Source organism: Ceratosolen solmsi, unplaced genomic scaffold, assembly GCF_000503995.2.
Source record: "Ceratosolen solmsi marchali unplaced genomic scaffold, CerSol_1.0 scaffold27, whole genome shotgun sequence".
NCBI lineage: Eukaryota > Metazoa > Arthropoda > Insecta > Hymenoptera > Agaonidae > Ceratosolen > Ceratosolen solmsi.
In genome coordinates, this window is record NW_011948426.1 from 1,209,587 (window position 1) to 1,230,385 (window position 20,799).

The 20,799-nt window shown below is 31.3% G+C and overlaps 4 protein-coding genes across 6 annotated transcripts; 2 read left to right on the forward strand and 2 right to left on the reverse strand.

Annotated features, from left to right (window-relative positions):
* Positions 1-584: 584 nt before the first annotated feature.
* On the reverse strand, positions 585-6,868 carry LOC105363084 (RNA polymerase II-associated protein 1). The gene is made up of 10 exons (XM_011500675.1): positions 6,132-6,868; positions 5,357-5,592; positions 4,172-4,440; positions 3,508-3,677; positions 3,272-3,431; positions 2,822-3,101; positions 2,657-2,760; positions 2,036-2,378; positions 1,438-1,951; positions 585-1,323 (listed from the first exon to the last, which is right to left on the reverse strand). The coding sequence occupies exons 1-10, from the start codon at positions 6,817-6,819 to the stop codon at positions 812-814; spliced, it is 3,276 nt and encodes a 1,091-aa protein (XP_011498977.1). The 5' UTR covers positions 6,820-6,868; the 3' UTR covers positions 585-811.
* A 1,188-nt stretch (positions 6,869-8,056) lies between these two features.
* SelR (methionine sulfoxide reductase SelR) lies at positions 8,057-9,093 on the forward strand. The gene has a single exon (XM_011500676.1). The coding sequence runs from the start codon at positions 8,458-8,460 to the stop codon at positions 8,956-8,958; it is 501 nt and encodes a 166-aa protein (XP_011498978.1). The 5' UTR covers positions 8,057-8,457; the 3' UTR covers positions 8,959-9,093.
* Positions 9,094-9,808: 715 nt separating this feature from the next.
* LOC105363087 (anoctamin 1) lies at positions 9,809-20,491 on the reverse strand. Its single transcript, XM_011500681.1, has 10 exons — positions 20,185-20,491; positions 19,990-20,115; positions 19,448-19,927; positions 15,899-16,286; positions 12,265-12,497; positions 11,553-11,753; positions 11,042-11,471; positions 10,744-10,949; positions 10,386-10,649; positions 9,809-10,303 (listed from the first exon to the last, which is right to left on the reverse strand). Exons 1-10 carry the CDS (start codon positions 20,452-20,454, stop codon positions 9,989-9,991), a joined length of 2,913 nt encoding a protein of 970 aa, XP_011498983.1. The 5' UTR covers positions 20,455-20,491; the 3' UTR covers positions 9,809-9,988.
* hd (humpty dumpty) lies at positions 13,789-15,504 on the forward strand. 3 transcript variants are annotated; one of them, XM_011500679.1, is made up of 2 exons: positions 13,789-14,145; positions 14,179-15,504. In XM_011500679.1, the coding sequence occupies exons 1-2, from the start codon at positions 13,832-13,834 to the stop codon at positions 15,470-15,472; spliced, it is 1,608 nt and encodes a 535-aa protein (XP_011498981.1). In that variant the 5' UTR covers positions 13,789-13,831; the 3' UTR covers positions 15,473-15,504. The 3 variants fall into 3 exon arrangements, with proteins under 3 accessions (XP_011498981.1, XP_011498982.1, XP_011498980.1); XM_011500680.1 differs by having other exon boundaries at positions 13,789-14,141; positions 14,175-15,504; XM_011500678.1 differs by having other exon boundaries at positions 13,789-15,504.
* Positions 20,492-20,799: the final 308 nt, after the last annotated feature.

The window sequence follows — 20,799 nt, forward strand, 5'->3', positions numbered from 1 at the left end:
AAGGGCTTGAGTTTTTTCATTCACTCGTTTGCCTCAGAACAATGCACTTTTACACCGTCGGTTGATAATTTGTAAGAGTTATAAATTCTTCAAAGTATAGATATAATAAAATATCGGTCATTATTTTGTGTATTTTCTATGCTCGCAATTCAAGAGAAGAAAGAATCTATTTTATATTAAAGTCCTACTGTTTGAATAAAATGTTACTTGAAAAATCTTCTGCGTCCATTTTTCCCCTTCTATTTCTGTTTCTACAAAGTATACAACAGATCGTTAATCTATAATTATGAATATTTATATTATTTGTAATAATTTTGGCAATAATATATTAATGAAAAACATTAGATGCAATTTGATCGAGAAATGCATCTATTATTTAGCTAAAATATTAATATAATCCCTATCAGTCGCGCGAGCTTTCTTATTTTCTTTATTACATTTTATTTGCATCTCGACTTTCAGACATTTATAATCATATCACTCGATGTGTGCACTTCTCACCCGAATAATTCGACATTTAATATTATCATTATCATATAAAAAAAAAAAAAAAAAAAAAAAAAAAATTAGAAAAATATCTGCAAAATATATTTCAATAACATACATAATAATCACAATATCATAAATATGGGAATTAAACTTCACAATTCATTTGGCAATGTTTTTACAAAAAATTAACGAAACAATTATTATATGACTTTCGATAAAAGAAAAGAGAAAAAGAAGATTAATATTTGAATACTATTATTGGCTTATCACGCTCTTAAATCTAAGCAAAGTCTTTCAACGAGTAGGCTCCGTCCTAAAAATATTAGTCTCCTGCCTTCACGGAAGGTTCGTAATTAAGTAATTTCTCAGCCAGGACTCTCGTTCTCGCTTGATTCATCAACCTGCCGATCCTCGATCTCATTAGGACGGCCAATTTTGACGTTTCCTTCAAATACATGGCTGAGTGATGAAGCGCTATATTGTACAAAACAGGCGAATGGCTGTAGCGTACACTCTCCCTCACCAAGGCCGTAATATAAGCCTCGATGAGGGAGGTGTCAATCTCCACCGGATAAAGATATTCCTCGTAAGGGATGAGTAGCTTATCGGGAGTGAGTCGGCAGTACTGCAATACCCCCGCATGCTCGGACCAAAGCAACTTTCGGTAGTGAACCTCGTATCGTTGGGCGACGAAGACGAGGACGATCTGTGCGAAACAGTCCTGACCGTAAGAGTTTGCCAAAAAATTTTCGCAGAGGGCAGTAAAGAGATCGGTGAAGGAACTCAAACCTGGCACTTCGCTGGACAAATCGAATTTCTTGTAATTCCCTCGCACTGAACGACCATGAAAGACAAAGCGTCGAATTATAAATAAGATAATGGGGCAAAGTGAAAAATCACCGATGTGCTTGAAAATGTAAGAAACGGAGATGCATATATAATGCTTACCTAATAGACTAATAATTTTCTCCGGCAATTCGGACTCCGGTGGATGGACGAAAGTAGTTTCGCACAGGTACAATAGAAGCATCCTACTGAACCTCAAGTTGGGCGTAAGATTTTGCGTCAATTCCGGCATTATCAGTTCAAGCTTCAATAAGGTCAAAATTTCAATAGGCTCAAGAGTGTCCGAGGACTGCTTGGGCTGTTTACTCTTAAGCCGCGTGTAATAATCTACGAGAGGCAGATACAGCCAATCTTTAGGCATACCCGCCTCGTGCCAGCTTCCGTTTATGCTCAAAAACCTTATGTAAAACTCGACGACAATGCTAGAATTGTCTAGATTTTCCCTCCTTTTGTAATTGTCGCTCAGTTCAAGTTTCTCCAGACCACTCTCGAGGAATCTTAAATTAATTCTCTCAGGAGCAAGGCTGAAGTTGAGAACTTCTATGGTGCTATCGGTGCAGTCCGCCGGCAAAGCGGAAATGAGCTTTATGGCTATTTTCCAGACAGTATCGCTTAGCTTTTTAACAAAGATCCATATAATATTTAGGCATTCGTAAAATCAATGCATTTGCTAGCTTTTCTGTTTAATAATAATGCTTACCTGCCCTTTCATAATGGCATTCAGATGATTTTCAGCCTTGATTATTGTTATCAAAAGTGAGTACTCCGGGCGAGTGTACCAGGACCTCTCGAGCGACCACTCGCTATTTTTTAATCTCTGTAAATAGTTTTGGACGTTCGTATTTCTGAGTATGCGTTCGATATCCTGACTGCAATTATGCTTTAGTAAGCATTCGAGAGTCGTTTTTAAAAATATAATAATTGAATTAATTGATAAAATCGGTTGTAATTTTCCCTCGTAAGTCATGGAGCCGAGAGTTGGAAGGGATGATGGATCCCGATCGGTTGCATTCTCAAGGCCGCATAATAAATTTGAAAACGAACTGCAAGAAGCACAGGTTACGTTACGTTAATTTTACAAAAAAAAAAAAAAAAAAAAAAAAAAAAACTTAATGTTCTTTGTATTTGTGTAATTCAAACTCTATATTATCTGTGAAAAATTGCATCCTATTATTGCATGAAATTATAAATATCCGATCCCCTAAATTGTTACAAGCAAATGTGTGTGCCAATAATAATAAAGAAGTAGTGGTTTTGCTCGTGTGTATAAAAAAAAAAATAAAAAAAAAAAAAATTAATAAACAAATGAATTAATAAATACCTCAATTGCATAAATATTCTAGAATTTGTTATCCAATTTCGTTGGAACGAAGAAACATCCCCAAGTGTCCTCAACGTCTCGGCAATTAAAACCGTATTATTCCACTGAAAATACGACAGGCTTATATTATTTAATTCTCATACAACTTGAGAATAAAAACTTTACATTTGGCATCGAAATCGTCGACAACTGCGTACTCCATTTAGCCAAGAGGACTGCAACGTGTTGCTTTAATGGTTCGTCATATTTAGCAATGGCGATCAGAGCTGCGGCATAATCACACGTTAATGGAGATGCGACATCGATGTCGAGAGTAGTCGCCAAGAGTCTCAATTGTGATATTAAAGTGAGTCTCGCCCCGATAATGCTATCTTTCTCAATATCATAATGTAAAAATAATCTCCATAATCTTAAGCTCTCTATGTGCAGACGCACCTCTTGCCTACTATAATTATAGATCAATAAATGAAATATCAATTATTATGTTAAAGAAAATTTGATAAATTGACGTGCTTATGCATCAATCTCATAATATCGTTAATAAAATACTTAGTGATTCTGTAAATCTTCGGCAATTACTGTAAAATCATTGATAACCTTTTAAATTACAATTACCTTGCATCGCTACAAATATAAGTCAATAACGAATGTATGATGCGTAAATCTTTTAAAATCACAGCCACGTGGAGCCCAGCGTAGGTAATTAAAATTCGACACAAACGTACAGCCGCCACTAAAGGGCATTTGTATGCTTTACTAGAGTCACGATTGAATTCTAAAAATTAATTATATTAATAAAAATTCAATTAATAGCAAATAATGCAATTTAACGCATATAATTATCAATAAACCTGATTTGTTCATAGAAAGTGGGATGCATTTTTTAACAATATAATTAAGTAAATTTGGTGTACAAGCAATATTGGATGCTACTGCTTGGGAATGTCTGGCAAGTCTTGCTAATATTTCCAAAGCTGACGTCATACCTACGGGCGATAATTGGACTTCACTCATTATGTATCTAAAATTTATTATAAATAAATTCATTGATCCTATAATGCAATTTTATAATAAATATTTTTATCGTCAATAATGACAAGTTCATTAATTTAATACGCGTGCGACTTTGCAAATGTAATAAAAATAATATATACATACAAAATATATAAAATATATAAAAAAAAAATATATATATACATATATATAAAGATATTCCTCAAATGTAGAATATTAAAAAAAAAAAGAAGTACCAAAGTCTTTAGTATTGAGACTAGATTAAGCGATACAAAATCCCAATAAAGTTAATAATAAAATCAAATGTATTTATCGATATTAAAATTATTCGTAATAAAATGTAATTTCTTGCAAAGCTTCCTTTACAAGCATATTCCCACCCCATAATTCAATAATATTTGTCCAAACCAATTATCTAATTTTTCAGAGAAAATGTGATTAATCGTTTGTTTTTTTTTTTTATCATAAAATTTATTGTAATTTTTATACATTTCATTGTACCTTATTCTTAAAACAATGTCAGTTCGTACAAGGACGGCAACCGTATCCAATTGCGCCAATTCATAATCCTTTAACGCATCGATATTATCCACATCCTTCATCGATGGTTTCATCATTGGTTCCACAAAATTATCAATTCCAAACATTTTATCGAGACACAGTTCGTCAGTCTCACAAAATAAAAAACCTCTTATAGCTTGAAGACTCGCTGTAATTACGGGAAGTGCAGTATCATCGAGTGAAAATCTCAAGAGCAGCAAAATATTCCTCTTTTTAGCCATGTAAAAATACACGATAATGTACAATTACATTTATAATTATATTTCGGTAGTTATAGTAATTGATATAATTACATATGAACAATTAAATTATTGAACTACATAGCATAAAGAATATTTGTATTTACAATATTTTTTTTTTTTTTTTTTTTTTTTTTTTTTTTTTTTTAGTAATTGCTTACTCAACCATAATTCAAATCTCTAATTAATTACTAATTAATAAATTTGTATATACATACATACAAATATTAATAACATATATTTGCTTTAATCCGTAATAATAAAGATACGTATAAATTTTGTATTTTAATTCCAATAAATTTTTATATACATAGTATTTTAAATCGTAAAAGAAAAACATAATTTTGTAAAATAAATATTTTATAGCTTGAGTTGATTAAAGCTTTACTAAATGTCAATATTCATTTTAATAATTAATTTTTAAGGCTTATAAATCCTTCCTTTTTCCCATTTTTTTCTGCAATATTAATATACCCTTTCGTGCTATATATTTCATATATAGTATATAAAATATAAATTTTCGTGTCATGTTACAGTTGAGCGATATTTTTTTTTGCGTGTGCGTGTGTGTAAATGAGTATTTTTATATAAGCTGAGACAAAAATAAAACCTGAACAAATGAAGGCAATATTCGAGGAGATAATTTATCATTTCAACGTAAGTTTTAAAACGGATAATAATGATTAATTATACAAAATCATGCAAAGACGAATACCGATAACATTATTTGACAAAAAAAAAAATAAAGAAAAAAAGAAAGAAAGAAAGAACGAAAAAACGAAATTAAAGAAAAAGAAAAACACCACATCAAAGTCAAATAAAAATAAACGAGCTTCAAAGTCGTATTGGAAAGTTAATGACAAATAGGCGAGAGAGCCCTTTTCACCTGATTTAAAGTTTCGAGAAGAGGTGGCTTCAAGGCACGGTCGTACCAACCCTGATGGGTCTTCTCCATAATATTGGCTAAAGTCGTAAGAGCTGTGCAGCGCTGCTGTTGGGTGAACGAGCGGCTGAGTTGCAACAGCTCTTGGACAGAATAACCAGGTCTATTGGGCTCCTCGCCGTGGTGATGAAGACCTTTGTCCACAGTGAGAATTTCGTCTTTATAGGGCATCAGTATTCCTGATGAAATTCATTTCATTAGAGCCTCTTTCTTAATTATGTATTTAGAAAGTATAAAATAAGCATAGAATATTGACCCAATGATAGAGCAATTATTTTTTTAAAGCTATTTAATGTGATTGTTACTGAGTAGCTTGGATTGTGAAAATCCTCTTTCTTTTTTTAATAGTATGCATTTTTGCTACAAGTTCCGCTATTACTTTTAATTCATAATTTGAAAATAATACAAAATTAATTATTATTCTTATTTTTTTAGCTTTTTAATTATTTGGTATTAATTATTTAAACATTACGAATCTATTCTTTCCTCTTATAGAAACTTATGTTAAATTAGCTAATGATTGTATCGTCCCGAAATTCATATTTATTACCGTTTTTGAAAGTAATAATTTTCATTAATAGAATCGCTTATTTCTATATTCTAAACATTTAAAATTTTGGTCTTTTTAGTCCAAACCAATAGGAATATTTTTAAAATTTAAATTTTCAAAGAATGAAAAAAATTGTAATCGACGTATAATTTAAATTTGATCTCTTACCGTTAAAATCGAAGCGAGCATTGTATGGTTCTTCGGGCAATTTTGTGTCTTCGTTTTCTGTCAAATCTTGCATCCATTTTACCTTCTCTGGCTCTAAGTCATCCATATGTACCCAGCCACTTTTCTCTGCAGTTTTAACTATATCCACTACAGGTTCGGGTAATTCTTTATCTAAACTTGTAAAATCTGTCTCCATTTTAAAATTCTTTTGTTTGATATCTTCGTTTATTGAAGCTTTGGCGATACTTTCGTCATCTACTTCCATTTTAGGATTTTCAAATTCTTGAGAGGCATCGCGCACTGTACCTTCAACTAATTTAATTTTTTTATTATCGACCAATCTATTTTTACAAACTTCGAGTAATTTAGTTTTTGTTTTATCTTTTGTATCTTTCATTGATTTTATAAAGGCTATTGTACTAGGGTCTAGCATGGTTTCAAGATTTCCCTTTTCTAACATTATTTCATCGTTGCTCATTTGTTTCAATTTTTCCATATTCTCTCGATGAATTTCATTAGCTAGTGAGCCAGTGACCATTACAGGACTAATATTTGAATTTGTTTGCGCTGTATCTGCTTTGGCATTGGCAGGGTATATTGAACTTTTTGAATACTGCTTGGATGTAGCACACTTGAAAAGACTTTCTGTAGAATCTGCGTCTTCTAACTTTGATATATAATTTTGCATTAAAATTTGTAATATTAATCAATTATAAGGAGAGATCTTTAAATTACATGTTAATTTCTTTTTAATGCTTTAGTAATGAGAATATTCAATTTAAAAAAGCTAAATGAAATTGTTAAAAAAGGGAATATTATTATTTCATAATTAGTATTTAAATTAGTAAGTTACTGATCAAATGACACAATGATAGTTATATTTTCTATCGGAAGCTAAAAGCTGGTTTAATTGAACTAGCTTTTATTTGAAACATTACAATGGAGGATTAAGAGCGATTGGGAAAAATTGAGAGAAATTGATTTTGTTTACAGCAGTCCTGTTAATCGTATAATTGCTAAAAATTACCGTTTCGGAAACCTCAAATACAGTTGGAAATCCAACTTTTAAACTTTCCTTTACTTTTTCGTCTATTTTGAAATTAAATTTTGTTACGTTTAATTTTCGTTCGACAACATTACCCAAAATTATATGAGATGATAATTTTAGATAATTATGGATAGGATCAAAGTTATTTTCTTCGCATTGTTTGGAGTTATCCAAATCTTAAACAGAAACATTATTATCAATTGATTTAAGAAATTTAAGAAATGAAAAATTATATAGTTACCTGTATCGACATTAGTAAAATCCTCATACCCTTGATTGGTTGATATTCTTTTATTTTGAGCCTCGACACCTCTATTTTTCGCAAATTTTGATTCTTTTTTAGCTTGCAGATTTTCTTTTTGATATTCCGTTCGTAAATTAATAACTTTAGCACAGGGGGACAATTTATTCTGCATAAATTCTTCTTGCATTTGTAAAATTTCTTCTTCGCCATCTCCTGGCTTTGGTCGTTTAATAGGTATATAATCTTCAGCCATGTTTAACCAATTAATAAATTGAAGTAATTTTAACTTAAATCAAGATAGTTAAATTATAGATAAAAGTTAAATGTTGCTTTAAATCACAATTTAAACAATTATATTATATTAAGTTTCTTCCTATTAACTTACCAAGTAAAATAATATTATTTCATTTTCCTTGTTGTCTTGCTGCTTGCCTTTTGTTTTTTACTTTAAAGAATATTCCAAAGAATTACAGGGGTTTGCCAATGACTATTCTTGTTATTATTGATTTCTCTTTGTTGTTTTTTTTTTGTTTTTTTTGTTTTTTTGTTTTTTCGTTTTTTCGTTTTTTCGTTCTTTCGTTTTGTTTTTGTTTTTGTTTTTGTTTTTGTTTATGTTTTTAAACAATACAAAAGTCCGCGTTTATCTTAATCACTTAAGTAATTAACCTATAAAATATCGTGGCGCTATTAAAATATGTAACATTAGACCACCAACACCAAGATAGATCAGTGCATAGGAATATGCGGCGCAATAAAGTAGTGTGAGGGCAATGTTGTAAATACCTGAAACTCATGACTTTCGATCTTATCTCTCACTCGTGTAGTACTACGATCATTCTAAAGACAGCAGAAGGCTTTGTGACAAAGAAAGAAAAAAAGAAAGAAGTTCTTACGTGACATTAAATAGCCCAAATTGAACACTACACCGGTACTAGAGACGAGGCGGTAAACGAAGTCCTTAAACAGTCACGACTCACGATTGGTCTTACTAATCTCATGAAAAAAATAGACATAGTAAAGTCCATAGTTAGCAGATGCAGCTGATGACTCGACGTCTACTGCTTCGCACCTTTAGCAAAGCCATACTAGAGCAGCGTACGTCTAGTATTAAAATTAGAACATTGGTGAAAATGTCGAAAGATATTGATAAAAGTGAGCTGAAGAATCGATTGACTCCACTGCAATGGCACGTGACTCAGGAAAAGGGCACGGAACGGCCCTTCACGGGTTGTTACAACAAATTTTACGAAGGTGGAATTTACACGTGCATAGTATGTGAGCAGGAGCTGTTCTCCTCAAATACGAAGTATGATAGTGGGTGTGGCTGGCCGGCATTTAATGATGTGTTGGAGCAGGGCCGTATTAAATTAACTAAGGATACGAGTTTGGAAAGGGTGAGGACCGAGGTGACCTGCTCTAATTGTGGAGCACACCTCGGCCATGTATTTAACGACGGGCCTAAGCCAAATAAAAAGAGATTCTGTATCAATTCTGCGTCCATTAATTTTCATGCTGCTGAGGTGAAAAAGGATTGAGGATTGATTTTTATTAAAATATATATGAGAAAAAGATAATATAAACGATGATCCAGATATCTGTGACATCTTGTTTTATGTAGAGTTCACAAATTTTTATCCATGTTACAGACATAATGACGATTATTATAATGCTTGTTATTAAAATTATAAAATATGTAAATACGAATGATTATAAATATATATTAAAGATAATTAAACGATCATGAATGTGAGGATTTAATTTATTTAATTTATTTAACACCTCGATAATTGATACTGTATTTGCTATAAGTCTGGAATAGTCGAAAGGCATATATAAAGATGGAAGAAAAAAAAGGTAAATTCACATTAACTCTGGTGTAATAAATTAGAGATAAGGTGAGTATTTATTCACGTAACATTGGCACAATATAACTCAGTTTTCTCTTTTGAACATAATTTTAAATTATTACAATTACAAATAAATTATATATATATATATATATATATATATATATATATACATACATATAAACAAGAGAGAGAGATTATATAAAATCACAGGCATTATTTAAAGAATTATGAAATAAATATGGTAATTCTAAATCAAACCATTTGATTTACACGTATTAACACAGACTCCAATCTCACTGGAAGATTCTAAATAACAATATTCAAGTAAATTATTAAATTTATGAATCATTTACTTGTAAAAGAACTCTTATGTTTTTAAAACAAATATTACAAATTACAACGAATTCGTATATAAATAACTTATATAAATTTTTACAACAAGTATAAATTTAATATCGATAAAAGTTAAATTAAATTTTACTTTCGATATTTTTCATTTCCACATTCTCCATTAACATTATTAATATCTCTCGATCATTTACTTGGCAATTATTTTCAAACTATTTACCTATTTTTATACATTACGAAGTACGAGAAAATGTATAACATAAGTTGTCGGAAATAAATGAATCATTGAAAACGAATTAGTGGAAAGTAACGTAATTAAAAATACGTTTCACATATAAATAATTAAATGTATTGTTATTTTGAGATTCTAAAGTTCAACGGGTCCCATACTCGAAGTACCCATTGCTGGAGACATTGGACTGCCATGAACTTCAAGGTCAAAGTCATACGGCGTCAAAGAACTTTCTAACACTCGACTCCAGTGATTTGCATTATCTAATTCTAAATCATGTTCTTCTGTTCGGATAAGTTCATTAGATGATAATTTACTAACTCGCTGTGCTTCGTGTTGTATAATAATTTCATTAGTTATGTATGCTTCTCTGCGTATTTTATCCCGAAGCTTTGGACTCATGTCCGGAATACACCATCGAACGATAATTATAACTAAAGCCACGACATTCTAAAATAGAAATTAATCGTATAATAATTATAATCTTATGATGTATGATGAAAGTCGATGTAATTAAAAATGAAATAAATACCTCGAATACGACGACAAAAGCTAATCGTGCCGCAAGAATATGCCAAAATAAATCTGTATAATTATATTTATCGGGCGAATCAGGCGGCTCTCTGTAATCGGGATATCGACAAATTGTTATGTTTACATAATTTTGTGGATCATGGCTGGTATTGAATTTGGAAAGTGCATTTTCTAAATATCCTTTAAGGGTATGATCATCTGAAACGACAAGTTGATAGACAAGTTTTGGAATGAAGTTCGAAGTGAATGCAATTATGAAAGCCTAAGACAAGAAATGGAAGGTTTAAGAACAATATCGATAAATCGCATTAAAAATAAAAGAAATGCGCCAATAAAAATAAAAATAAAAAGTTTACATTAGTAATGACAGAGAATTTTGATATTGAGTCTAGAATTCGATACCACACTCCGATATTTCTCACTCTCTGACTAACTGGGCGGCGATACAACGTAAGCAACTTCTTTGCATCTAATCGCATTTCAAAAACATTATTAATTAGAGCAAAAAGTGGCGCAAGTGGAAATGCGGCAACAAAAATAGTTACAAAACCATATTGCAAAACTGTAAGAAAGAAGAGAAAAAAAAAAAAAATAAATAAACATTAGACAAAAATAAATGAAATAAATGTCTACGTATGAGCTCTTTATCATTACCCATTTCTAAATATTCTGGAAATAAACTTCTGGGGCCCCATTGCACGAGCTTATAATCTCTGACCCATTGCAAATGCATTCTGGAGAGATTTCTGCCTTCGGTTGGTGTTTTCTGCAGTCCAACGTGAACCCTAATTGTATTGAGCCACTTGTAAAATAAGGGAAATAACATTTCTAATATCGAATTCACGGCCTGCTTTCCAATCATTATTATACCAAGTTGTATGCACAATTCTAATAAACAACCACCTGGGCCACACTCCTCCTGTCGCGAATTAAAAAAGCGATTATAATTACCCGGATATCCAATAAATTTACCTTTAAAAAACGCAATGTAAAAAATCGATGCGTAATAGTTCACGAACTCTAATAGGTAAATTTTTAACGTAAGACTGTCGTCAAATTCAGTTTGCGTGCGAGGAAGCTCTACCTATAAAAGAAAAGTAATCCTATTAATAAACGGCAATCGTAACAAATCTTGAAAAACATTGATAAACCTCCGGCTGCCTACCTCTGTCAGATACTCCGCGAGCCAAATGTAAATCCAATTAAAAACTACAATGCAACATAAATTGATAGCAGCAGCTGTTGCGGTTGTCAAAAGTATAGCGTAGCTTGTTACCATGGAATTATTTGAAAAACCATAGAGAGCCGTTAAAAGGGACATTCTGTATAAAACAACTCCTAGTACAGCAGCCATCGCTACAATAATCTGTAATATCGAACACAATCTTACTTTATTAATTCGCCTCGTTGAAATTTCAAATACGAATAATAAATACAAACTAGCTGGAGCATGATAATAAAATAATATAAATTTTATATTTAACTTGAGCCAACGTTTTCGGATGATAGATAAAAACAAAAACAAAAACAAAAATGGAAAAAATTATAGTAATAAAATTTAGGCAAATCATCGTCGATAATTAAACACCAAATTTAAATAGTCTTCTCCGACAAACAAAAAAAAACAAAACAAAAAAAACAAAACAAAAAACAAAACAAAACAACAACAACAAAATATATAATTAGAGAAGAAGTAGAATTTGAAAAACAAAAAATAAAACTCTTGATATAAGTATGTTTTTAAAGCTCTACAGACTTTCTATGACATGCGTGTGAATTATAAATGGAAAAAATATTACAAAATACCATGTAATAGACGATTTTAAAAAAAAGCCATTCACCCACTTACACATATTACAATAAGTAATAATACTTACAAGAAGTAACACGACCGAGCAACTAAAAATAGTGGCTGGTAATCGTACTTTCCAAAATGGTACTCGTGGTTCCACGGTGTTTGTTACAAAATTAAGAGACTTTTTCTTAACATGGGCCAACCTTGCCAAGTATTTTGGTCTTGGATGTTCTTCCTGAATATCTAGACTAGTCAAATCCCACTTGTGCGTTATCTCGGCTGAATAATTTTTCCACAACTCCAGAAAAAGAGTCGCTATGAAAACAGAGAGACGAAAAATATTTTATATTTAATTTATTCAATCGATCGTATGTATTTATTTTATGCGAAGTTGCCTGTTTAATCGTTAAAATTGCATTTCTTATAAATTAAAAGGATACTAGCTACGATCAATTGTAAATTAGCATTCTATTGAACTCCAACATTGCCATTTATAAATGTATAAACAAATTACAATTACTTACACAATATTATGCACACCGTAAAAATCGTCAAAAAGTATTGAATTGAAAGCTATTAGATCGGTATCTTTGGTCAAACATGTGCTTACAGTTTTAACAAGAAAGAAGCAAATTATAAATTGATAATTTTCTTTAATTTACTCGAGCATTCTTATCTTTTTCTTTAAATATACGCAATAAACATTCATATGTTATGCGTATCATATGTTATATATAACATAAAATGATCATACATTTGCAATAGAAATGGTATTTGAATATTTCCTTTTTTCCAAAGTATATTTATAAATATTAAATACTGGAAAAACTCATTGACACGAACTCGAACTACGCTCGAACGTCATTTAGTTAGGATTATTATTCATTTATAAACGATCACAGTACTTTTAAACTCCTCCTAAATATTTAAAATTAACGCACAATATTATATTCAAATTTAAAAATGAATCCTTGACTTTACAAAAATGTCATGCCTATGTATAATTGTATGCCAATTACATGTAATGCTACATAAAATACTAATCTCGTTAAATTACTGTAAAATGATTATTGAAATAAAAAAATTGAATTAATTAAAACATTGCCTGCTACGGTATTGACATGAATTGAATTATTATTATTTGCTTCGACGAATGATTTACAGATTTTTAATTGCACTTTGTGTCGAGCACATCGTAAATCGATAAATATCAAATAACTATTGGTATTTTATAATAATTATAAGGATAAAATCAAGTAAAAACTTAACAAAATAATGAATTGATGCCGCAAATAAAGATTAATTTGTAATTTATATAGATTTTTCGTTTGAAAAAGAAATTTCTTTTGCATGAGAAATTTAATTGACTCGCAATTGTTTAATGCGAAGTAAAGCTTTTACTATTCAAAGTTTTATTAATTCGTCAATAAAGAACTCCTTAATGTGTATTATATAGGGGGTCGTTAAAATTATAATGATGAAATAATCACGTTTACCTACCAAAAGTATCGAAATTTGTAAATTTTTAAATGAAACAACATGGCGTTAGCTAACCTAACTTACCGACTAGTATCGAGGCTTGAAAAATAAAGAGCGTGACAAATCGTTTACTTGTATTATAAAAATTTAAGGTGCTTTAAATATATTTAATGAATATTAATTGCAGCAAGATGGAGGAGATGCCGCAAGAGAAGACATTAGATTGGAAGAGACCAGATCAAGTGATGAAATTGCATAAATTCAAACTCCGAAAATTTGCTTTACAAGCAAGATTCAGTGGAAACTCAAATCACAACACTTTATCACCTAATAATTTGTCAACTGCAAATTATGAGATTGAAAAAAAGCGTAAAAATCCATTCTTAAAAAAAGAACAAACTAAAAAACTAAAAGAGTCTCCTCCTGACTTGGAGAATGTCAGTGCAGATAGTACATTCGACTTATTGAATATACAGACATCAAACAGCTATAAAGACGTGGATATTTATAAGACAAATGCTATGATAGATAGTAGCTTAACCGATTCACTGCAATTAGCCATTTCAGGAACGCACATCGAAGAGCCTAGAGGAAAAAAATACATGCCAATTGATTGGACTTTAAAAACCAAGTTACGACTCATGTGTCCAAAACCATTTTCTTGGAAAGGGAAGTTAAAAGCGAGCGAGGAGGCATCCGGTACTACAGGCTTTGTAAGGCGTTTAGATATTGGAGAACAACATACGACCTTAGACACTAGCCCTAACGCCAGATTTCACCAGTGCTGTTTAGTTTGGCAACATCCTTCGTTACCATGGATGGAACTATTTCCCAGATCTCAAGGCAAACTAAACATTGCAAATAATAATTACGTGGCTATGAATCAATTTATGAAAGATGCACTTTATAAAGAATGGTGTTGTAGTTTTCGTTCTTTATTTCATTTATTACGAGTAAGACAATGTCCATATTTCTATGTTTGTGGTAATAATTTTACAGTTCTGTTTCGTGCTGCTGGAATATGTGGCATATCGGAAGTACAGGCCCTTTTAACACCTACTACAAGGGGGTTGCGCGAGTCGTTAAAAAATGAAGAAATTCAGTTCACAATGCCACTAAAATCTAAGCGCAAAAGTGAATATTTCGAATTGAATAACATTGCAGACGATGATGAACAGAACGATAAATGGTTAAAAAGTGTGGGCATCGAAGAGTCTGAAATTCGCAAAATTAGTTTCTCTCAATCTAAAGTGCAAAGTGGACGAGAGTGTGACGTAGATAATTTACACGAATCCTTAATATTCGTTACTGGTGTGGAGGCACAAGCGTTATTTAATTTCTTGATTAATTGTAAAACAATAATAGTATCCGTTGGGGCTCATTCTGGAGTGCCTCCAACTCTTTTATCGCCCATTGCATTCCACGGGGCTACGTTAAGACCTCTACGGGTACGAGAGAGTATAGTTAGCAACGGGAAAGAAAAATTCTATTCGTTAGAATTGACTGGACCAATTTTACCTGACGTTTTGCCATCGTTGTGCTCTCTAATGACCAGTGATCAATTAGAAAAGTTTTCCGTAAGCTGCGCTCAATTGACAAATACAAATGCATTTACCTTAGCAAAGCACGGATCGGAAATAACGGAGGAGAATAAAACGGAAAAATTACCGGAAAATGTATTTGGACTTGAAAACTTAACAGACTGTGGTTTCAATAAAAGTATACTCAGCCACTTTTGTAATCCTGATCAAAACAGAATTGAAAATTTTGAAAGCCTGACGTGCGAGAATAACTTGTATACTTGGTCCTAAAGTACTTTTAAATTAATGACCAAACGGGAACTATAAATATGACTAATTACATGAAATTGTTAATTATTGATTAAGATTTATTATTATTATTATTATTATTATTATTATTATTATTAATTATTAATTATTAATTATTATTTATTAATTATTATTAATTATTAATTATTATTAATCATTATTAATTATGTTTGTAATTATCGACTAAATAATGTAAATTTAATTCACTAGGCTGTGGAATTAACAAAGTTAAATTAATCAAGAAAAATTATGTTAGCAAATTGTACGATATAAATTATTGACAAAATATTTGATTGTATCGAATATATAATTAATTGTTCGACAACGCTTGTCTACATCCTATATAAATTAATTTGTAAATTAGCGGAATAGAGAGTGTCAGGTACAATATAGCTAAAAGCAACTTACCCCATAATGACATGAAAACAGCGAAGAAAACAGTCGAAGGGTTATCGAATAAATAAGTGACCCTAGAATGGAAGCAAGTATCTCTTAGATTCCAGGTTCCACAAAAGTGATCGCACAGGGCACACATCGTATAGTTGGATGTGCAAACGTCTTTACTAGGCTCGTTGGAATACAAAGTAAACCAACTGTAAGCGAAACATAATAATCCAACAATACTAGCTGGGAATAGCATGTGTGTATAAAATCCTAACCATGCAAAATACAATCCAATTTTCACTCCAAAGTATTCTTTTATGTAATCCAGCGGTTGATAGTGAAAGATCTTTTTTACACTTGCCCATTCTGTATATAAGAGGTAACGCATTGAGTCGGTAGTTTTTAAAGTACCCTAGAACAAAGGAATGAATTTTATTGTAAATAATATCTTTTAAATTATTGATGTGTGAATAAATTAATATTTTACAAAGTTCTGGTAATGTGGAGTCTCTAATAATCCCTAAACCACGTTATATCGAAAATCTTACTGTATTTTCTTGATATATTTTTTAAACAGTAAGATCCCATAAAGATATAGTAATAAAATATTACTGAAAAACGTGGCCTAATGATAAAACAATAACATAAATTGCGTCTATTTTTCCATTAAAAATATATACCGATATATACCCATGTTTTTCGATACAAAATTAAGTTGTTATGGAATTTCACGTATACATGATCGTGTTCGATAAACATGTTTTTCAACATCTGCAAACAAATATCGCAAAGTCGCTTTTTACAACATTTTAATATAATTCCTAAATCTTTTAATATTACTATTTTTGTGCATCGAGAAGAAAAAGTATCATCTTGTACTTTCAATTGTTGTAAGGGAATATTTCAAGATAGTTTATTATGGAAAAGGAAAAAAAAAACTATATAATAGCAAAGTATAATAAAAACATAGTTGTGAAATGACTCTTTTACACCATAAATTGTAAGCAAAAATCTTGTATATTTAAAGAAAATATTTAATAAAATAAACAAACGATGGCGATAGAAGATCGCACGTGGATAGAATTTTGTAGATTAAAAATTTATTTTTTCTATCCTCTAAGCAATCGTTAAACGCAACTTCGTCATTTATTATCTCATATAAGATAATTATCTTACTAATGAAGTAAAATTGTTTTTATTATTTTATTTCTAATTACAACATATTTCATTTATAATGCTGCGATATAATCAACAATTGATCTACAAATGATAAAAATAAGGCTGACGGTATTTATTGCAACAGTAACAAGAGAAATTAAGCATTTATAATTAAAATACAATAATTATTCGAATTAACAATTTTAAGCTTTAGTTTTGACTTTGTCAATGTAGAAAAATTTACTCAATTATTACGACTGAACGACCCCCTCACCCCACCTCCTACCCCATTTTGCTCGTATTTAACTCATTACCATATTTATTTTGATAATTCGTAATGTCCAAGGTGCTGGATAGTCGTAATTTCTTTAATTATTATATCTTATCTTAAAATAGTGTCTTTAGTTAGAATATTTGATATTTAAATGTATAATACAACAGCCAATAGACACACTCTTGTCGTAATATCGATAAATCTAAAATCTTATCGCATCATAAAAGATATAGACGGATATTTCATTAATAACGATAGCTGACATATTGGGAAAATCTGCGGAAGAATTTTCCGACTTGGTTAACGGAAAAAACAAATCGGTTTTCAACGATAAATAAACAACACGCCAATCGTAAAACTACAATTCTACAGAAAAGCAAAAAAATAATAATAAAATTAAATCGTGCATTAATTAGACAACGGGCATTATAAAAGGCAAGTATGTAAACGTCGAGGATAGTGATCTCGTTAGGCTACCACCAAGTCACAGCTTCGAACATACGATCCCTGGCACTAATGCGCCCTCGACCTCAAATCCAGCGAAAAGAGGATTTGGCTTGTCGCTCACGATGGGCCATCGCCAGCGCACGAACTTCTTCCCACATCCACTTAAAATCGGGGACAGGTTTATTGCAATGAGGCGCCCAACTCGAGTAGGGGGTGAGTATTACGTGGACGGTAAGACGGGACCGCCGAGAGTAAGTTCCGGGACGGTCGGGGCCTAATTCCAAAAAGGGATGGACAGAGCTGCTCCTCGAGCCCTCGCGCATGTACGGTGGTGGCATTGTTTATCGGGCCCGACACGACCGTTTCTAAATGGGCCTCTGCGAATCTGGCAATTAAGATGCGTGACGCGATTTACGAATGGCCTATTCGGTATTAAACGCGCGTACGACGTTTAAAGGGCGGGCACTCCCCGGTGACGGCATGTAGTTGACGACGGTCCCGGTATTCATGACAATGGTGCTTACTTTTGTGTGTGTGTGTGTGTGTGTGTGTGCGCGCGCGCGCGCGTACGTGAGGTGGATGTTGGTGAGTTCGGCGGGGTCTAGAGAGAGAAAGAGAGAGGGGCGGGGGTGGTTAAATCACTCCAGACCTCGCCGATGTTTAAATGTTAAATGAGGTGGGCTGAGCGTAGGACTGTAAAAACTGCGGGGCGCGTTGATGATGGTTAGCAAATAAGTGAGTGTATGGCATATTTGAAAATTCGTGTAGTTGAGCGTGGGACTGCGTATTTACCTGCTTTCGCTTTTGTTTGAGAGCAATTCAGGCTTACCTGTGTAATAGATTTGTCGCCGAGATCGCAATTTTTAAAAAAATTATCTGATTTATTGTGATACGAAGATATTCCATGCATATATTGTTTAGTATTATTATTGGCTTCAATTAAGGTTTTACGATGTTATTATTTTTTTTTGTTTTTTTGTTTTTTTGTTTTGTTTTATTTTAGCTCTCTTAAAATACCTAAATTATCGAACAAAATCTTCGTATTGATAAATTTTATGGATTTTGGAACAATGCCATTTTAAATATTTATGCATTGAAGTAAAAAGTTTAAACTCGTTAATGAATATTGAGCTCGAAAGATTCCAGCTCTATTAAGGAAGTGAAAATGCAAATATTATTAATTTTATTGGTAATTGTCAATTATATGGTTATTAATCATTGTAATATCGGCCCACATGTACGTTTCTATTAATCCACATTACCAAACTATATTACCTCAATGTTAATAAAAAATTTTGTTTTTATTATCACTTAGATAATGTTAGTTATTATTATATTATGTTAGTTATTAAAGAATTAAAATTCGTATGAATTTATAAAATTAATCGCATGATAATTTTAATATATTACTGATATATCCTTATAAATAAAATCGGATTTGCTTAATTAATTAATTTTCTAAATCGATTAAACAAAAGTCACGTGACATTAAATTAAGCAATAGATCTTTAAAATTAAAGAATACATGTACAAGTAAGTGTCTCTATTTATTGTGATTAATTACACAATGTTGGCTTGTTGATTTTATCACTATAAAGATATATATGTATTTTAATTGTTTCAATTACACAAAGTTTATCTATTCCATTATATGTATGAGAACCGTTTAAAAATGAATTTTATAAAGAACTTACATCGTGTAATGGATATGCAGCAGAGTATGCTTTCTCGGCTGTAAGCCTCTCGATTCCAAATGCAAAATCATCCTCTTTATCCACGGTAAACCTTGTTCTGTCCAATACAAATTGCACTATTCTCGAACGAGTTGCGGGCGTAAAAAAGTCAGGTGAATCGATGTCAAATAAATACTCTTTATCGCGACTGTAGACAGCTGTAAATTTATGTTTCATGGGTGGAAAAATTACCGGATTAACGTAATATCGATTCACGATTTTTTTAAAGAATGAATTTACTTCTTGTAGAAATAGATTTTGGCGAGCTGGTGGTATCTTCAGTCCTTTCACCTCTTTCATTGGCATTCTGAGCTTTAAAATTTCTGAATATCTTCTTAAAACTTCTCGAGGAGTTGAAATTTTAATAAAATGCAAACCGTTAAATTCATCGCACTCGTATTCTAAATGTAGTCCTTCTTTTTGTAAATTACTTTCAAAAGTCTACGCATAATAATATTGAATTTATTTCTATTATTGCAATACTACGATTAGAAAATACCTACCTTTCTCATTTCGTTACATCTGTATGTCGATGCTTCTTGATCAAACTCATCCCAAACGATAACAAAGTCGATCGAACGAATGCCATCGCGAAAATACAAACTGGACACAGCGTCGTAAAATGAAAGCTATAAAATAATATATCAATTAATATTTCTTATGTGCGTTGTCATTGAACGTATTTAAATTTGAATTACCACGCAAGATTGTCTATTGAGTGATTTTCCAAGTTCATCACAGGATCCGCCTAATATTGTTTCCTCCGTTTCATTCCTCATCCTGTGATTACCGTTTGTAGGTGTACAATTTAAAGAAAAAATATCATCATTTTCTTTATAAGTTGAATTATTAAAATCATAACAGAAGCTATTTCTAGTTGAATAATAAGTACTGGGTAACTGGTTAGAACTACCACTCTCAGTCTCTTGCGCACCTGAATCAAACGATTGATCTACTCGTTCACTCATATTAACATTCCAAATAATATCATCGATATGCCAAAAATCTCCTAGAAAAATTTATCACAATAAAATATAATCAAATTCACATATTTTTAATTTATTTAATGATCAAAATACAGCTTAATAATTATATTTGAATGCACGATTGTAACATTAAATGTCTGTTTGCTGCAAAATTTGTCAAAATATGAACTAAAAAAAATAATAAAATAAGCACAAAATCATATGATATCACTTTATCATCGTTTCGACACACATAAATATCACTAAAACTATTGTATTCTTAATAAAACTTGGAACACAAACTTCACTCTCACGAAAATACATACATAATGAATAAAGAAAGAAAAA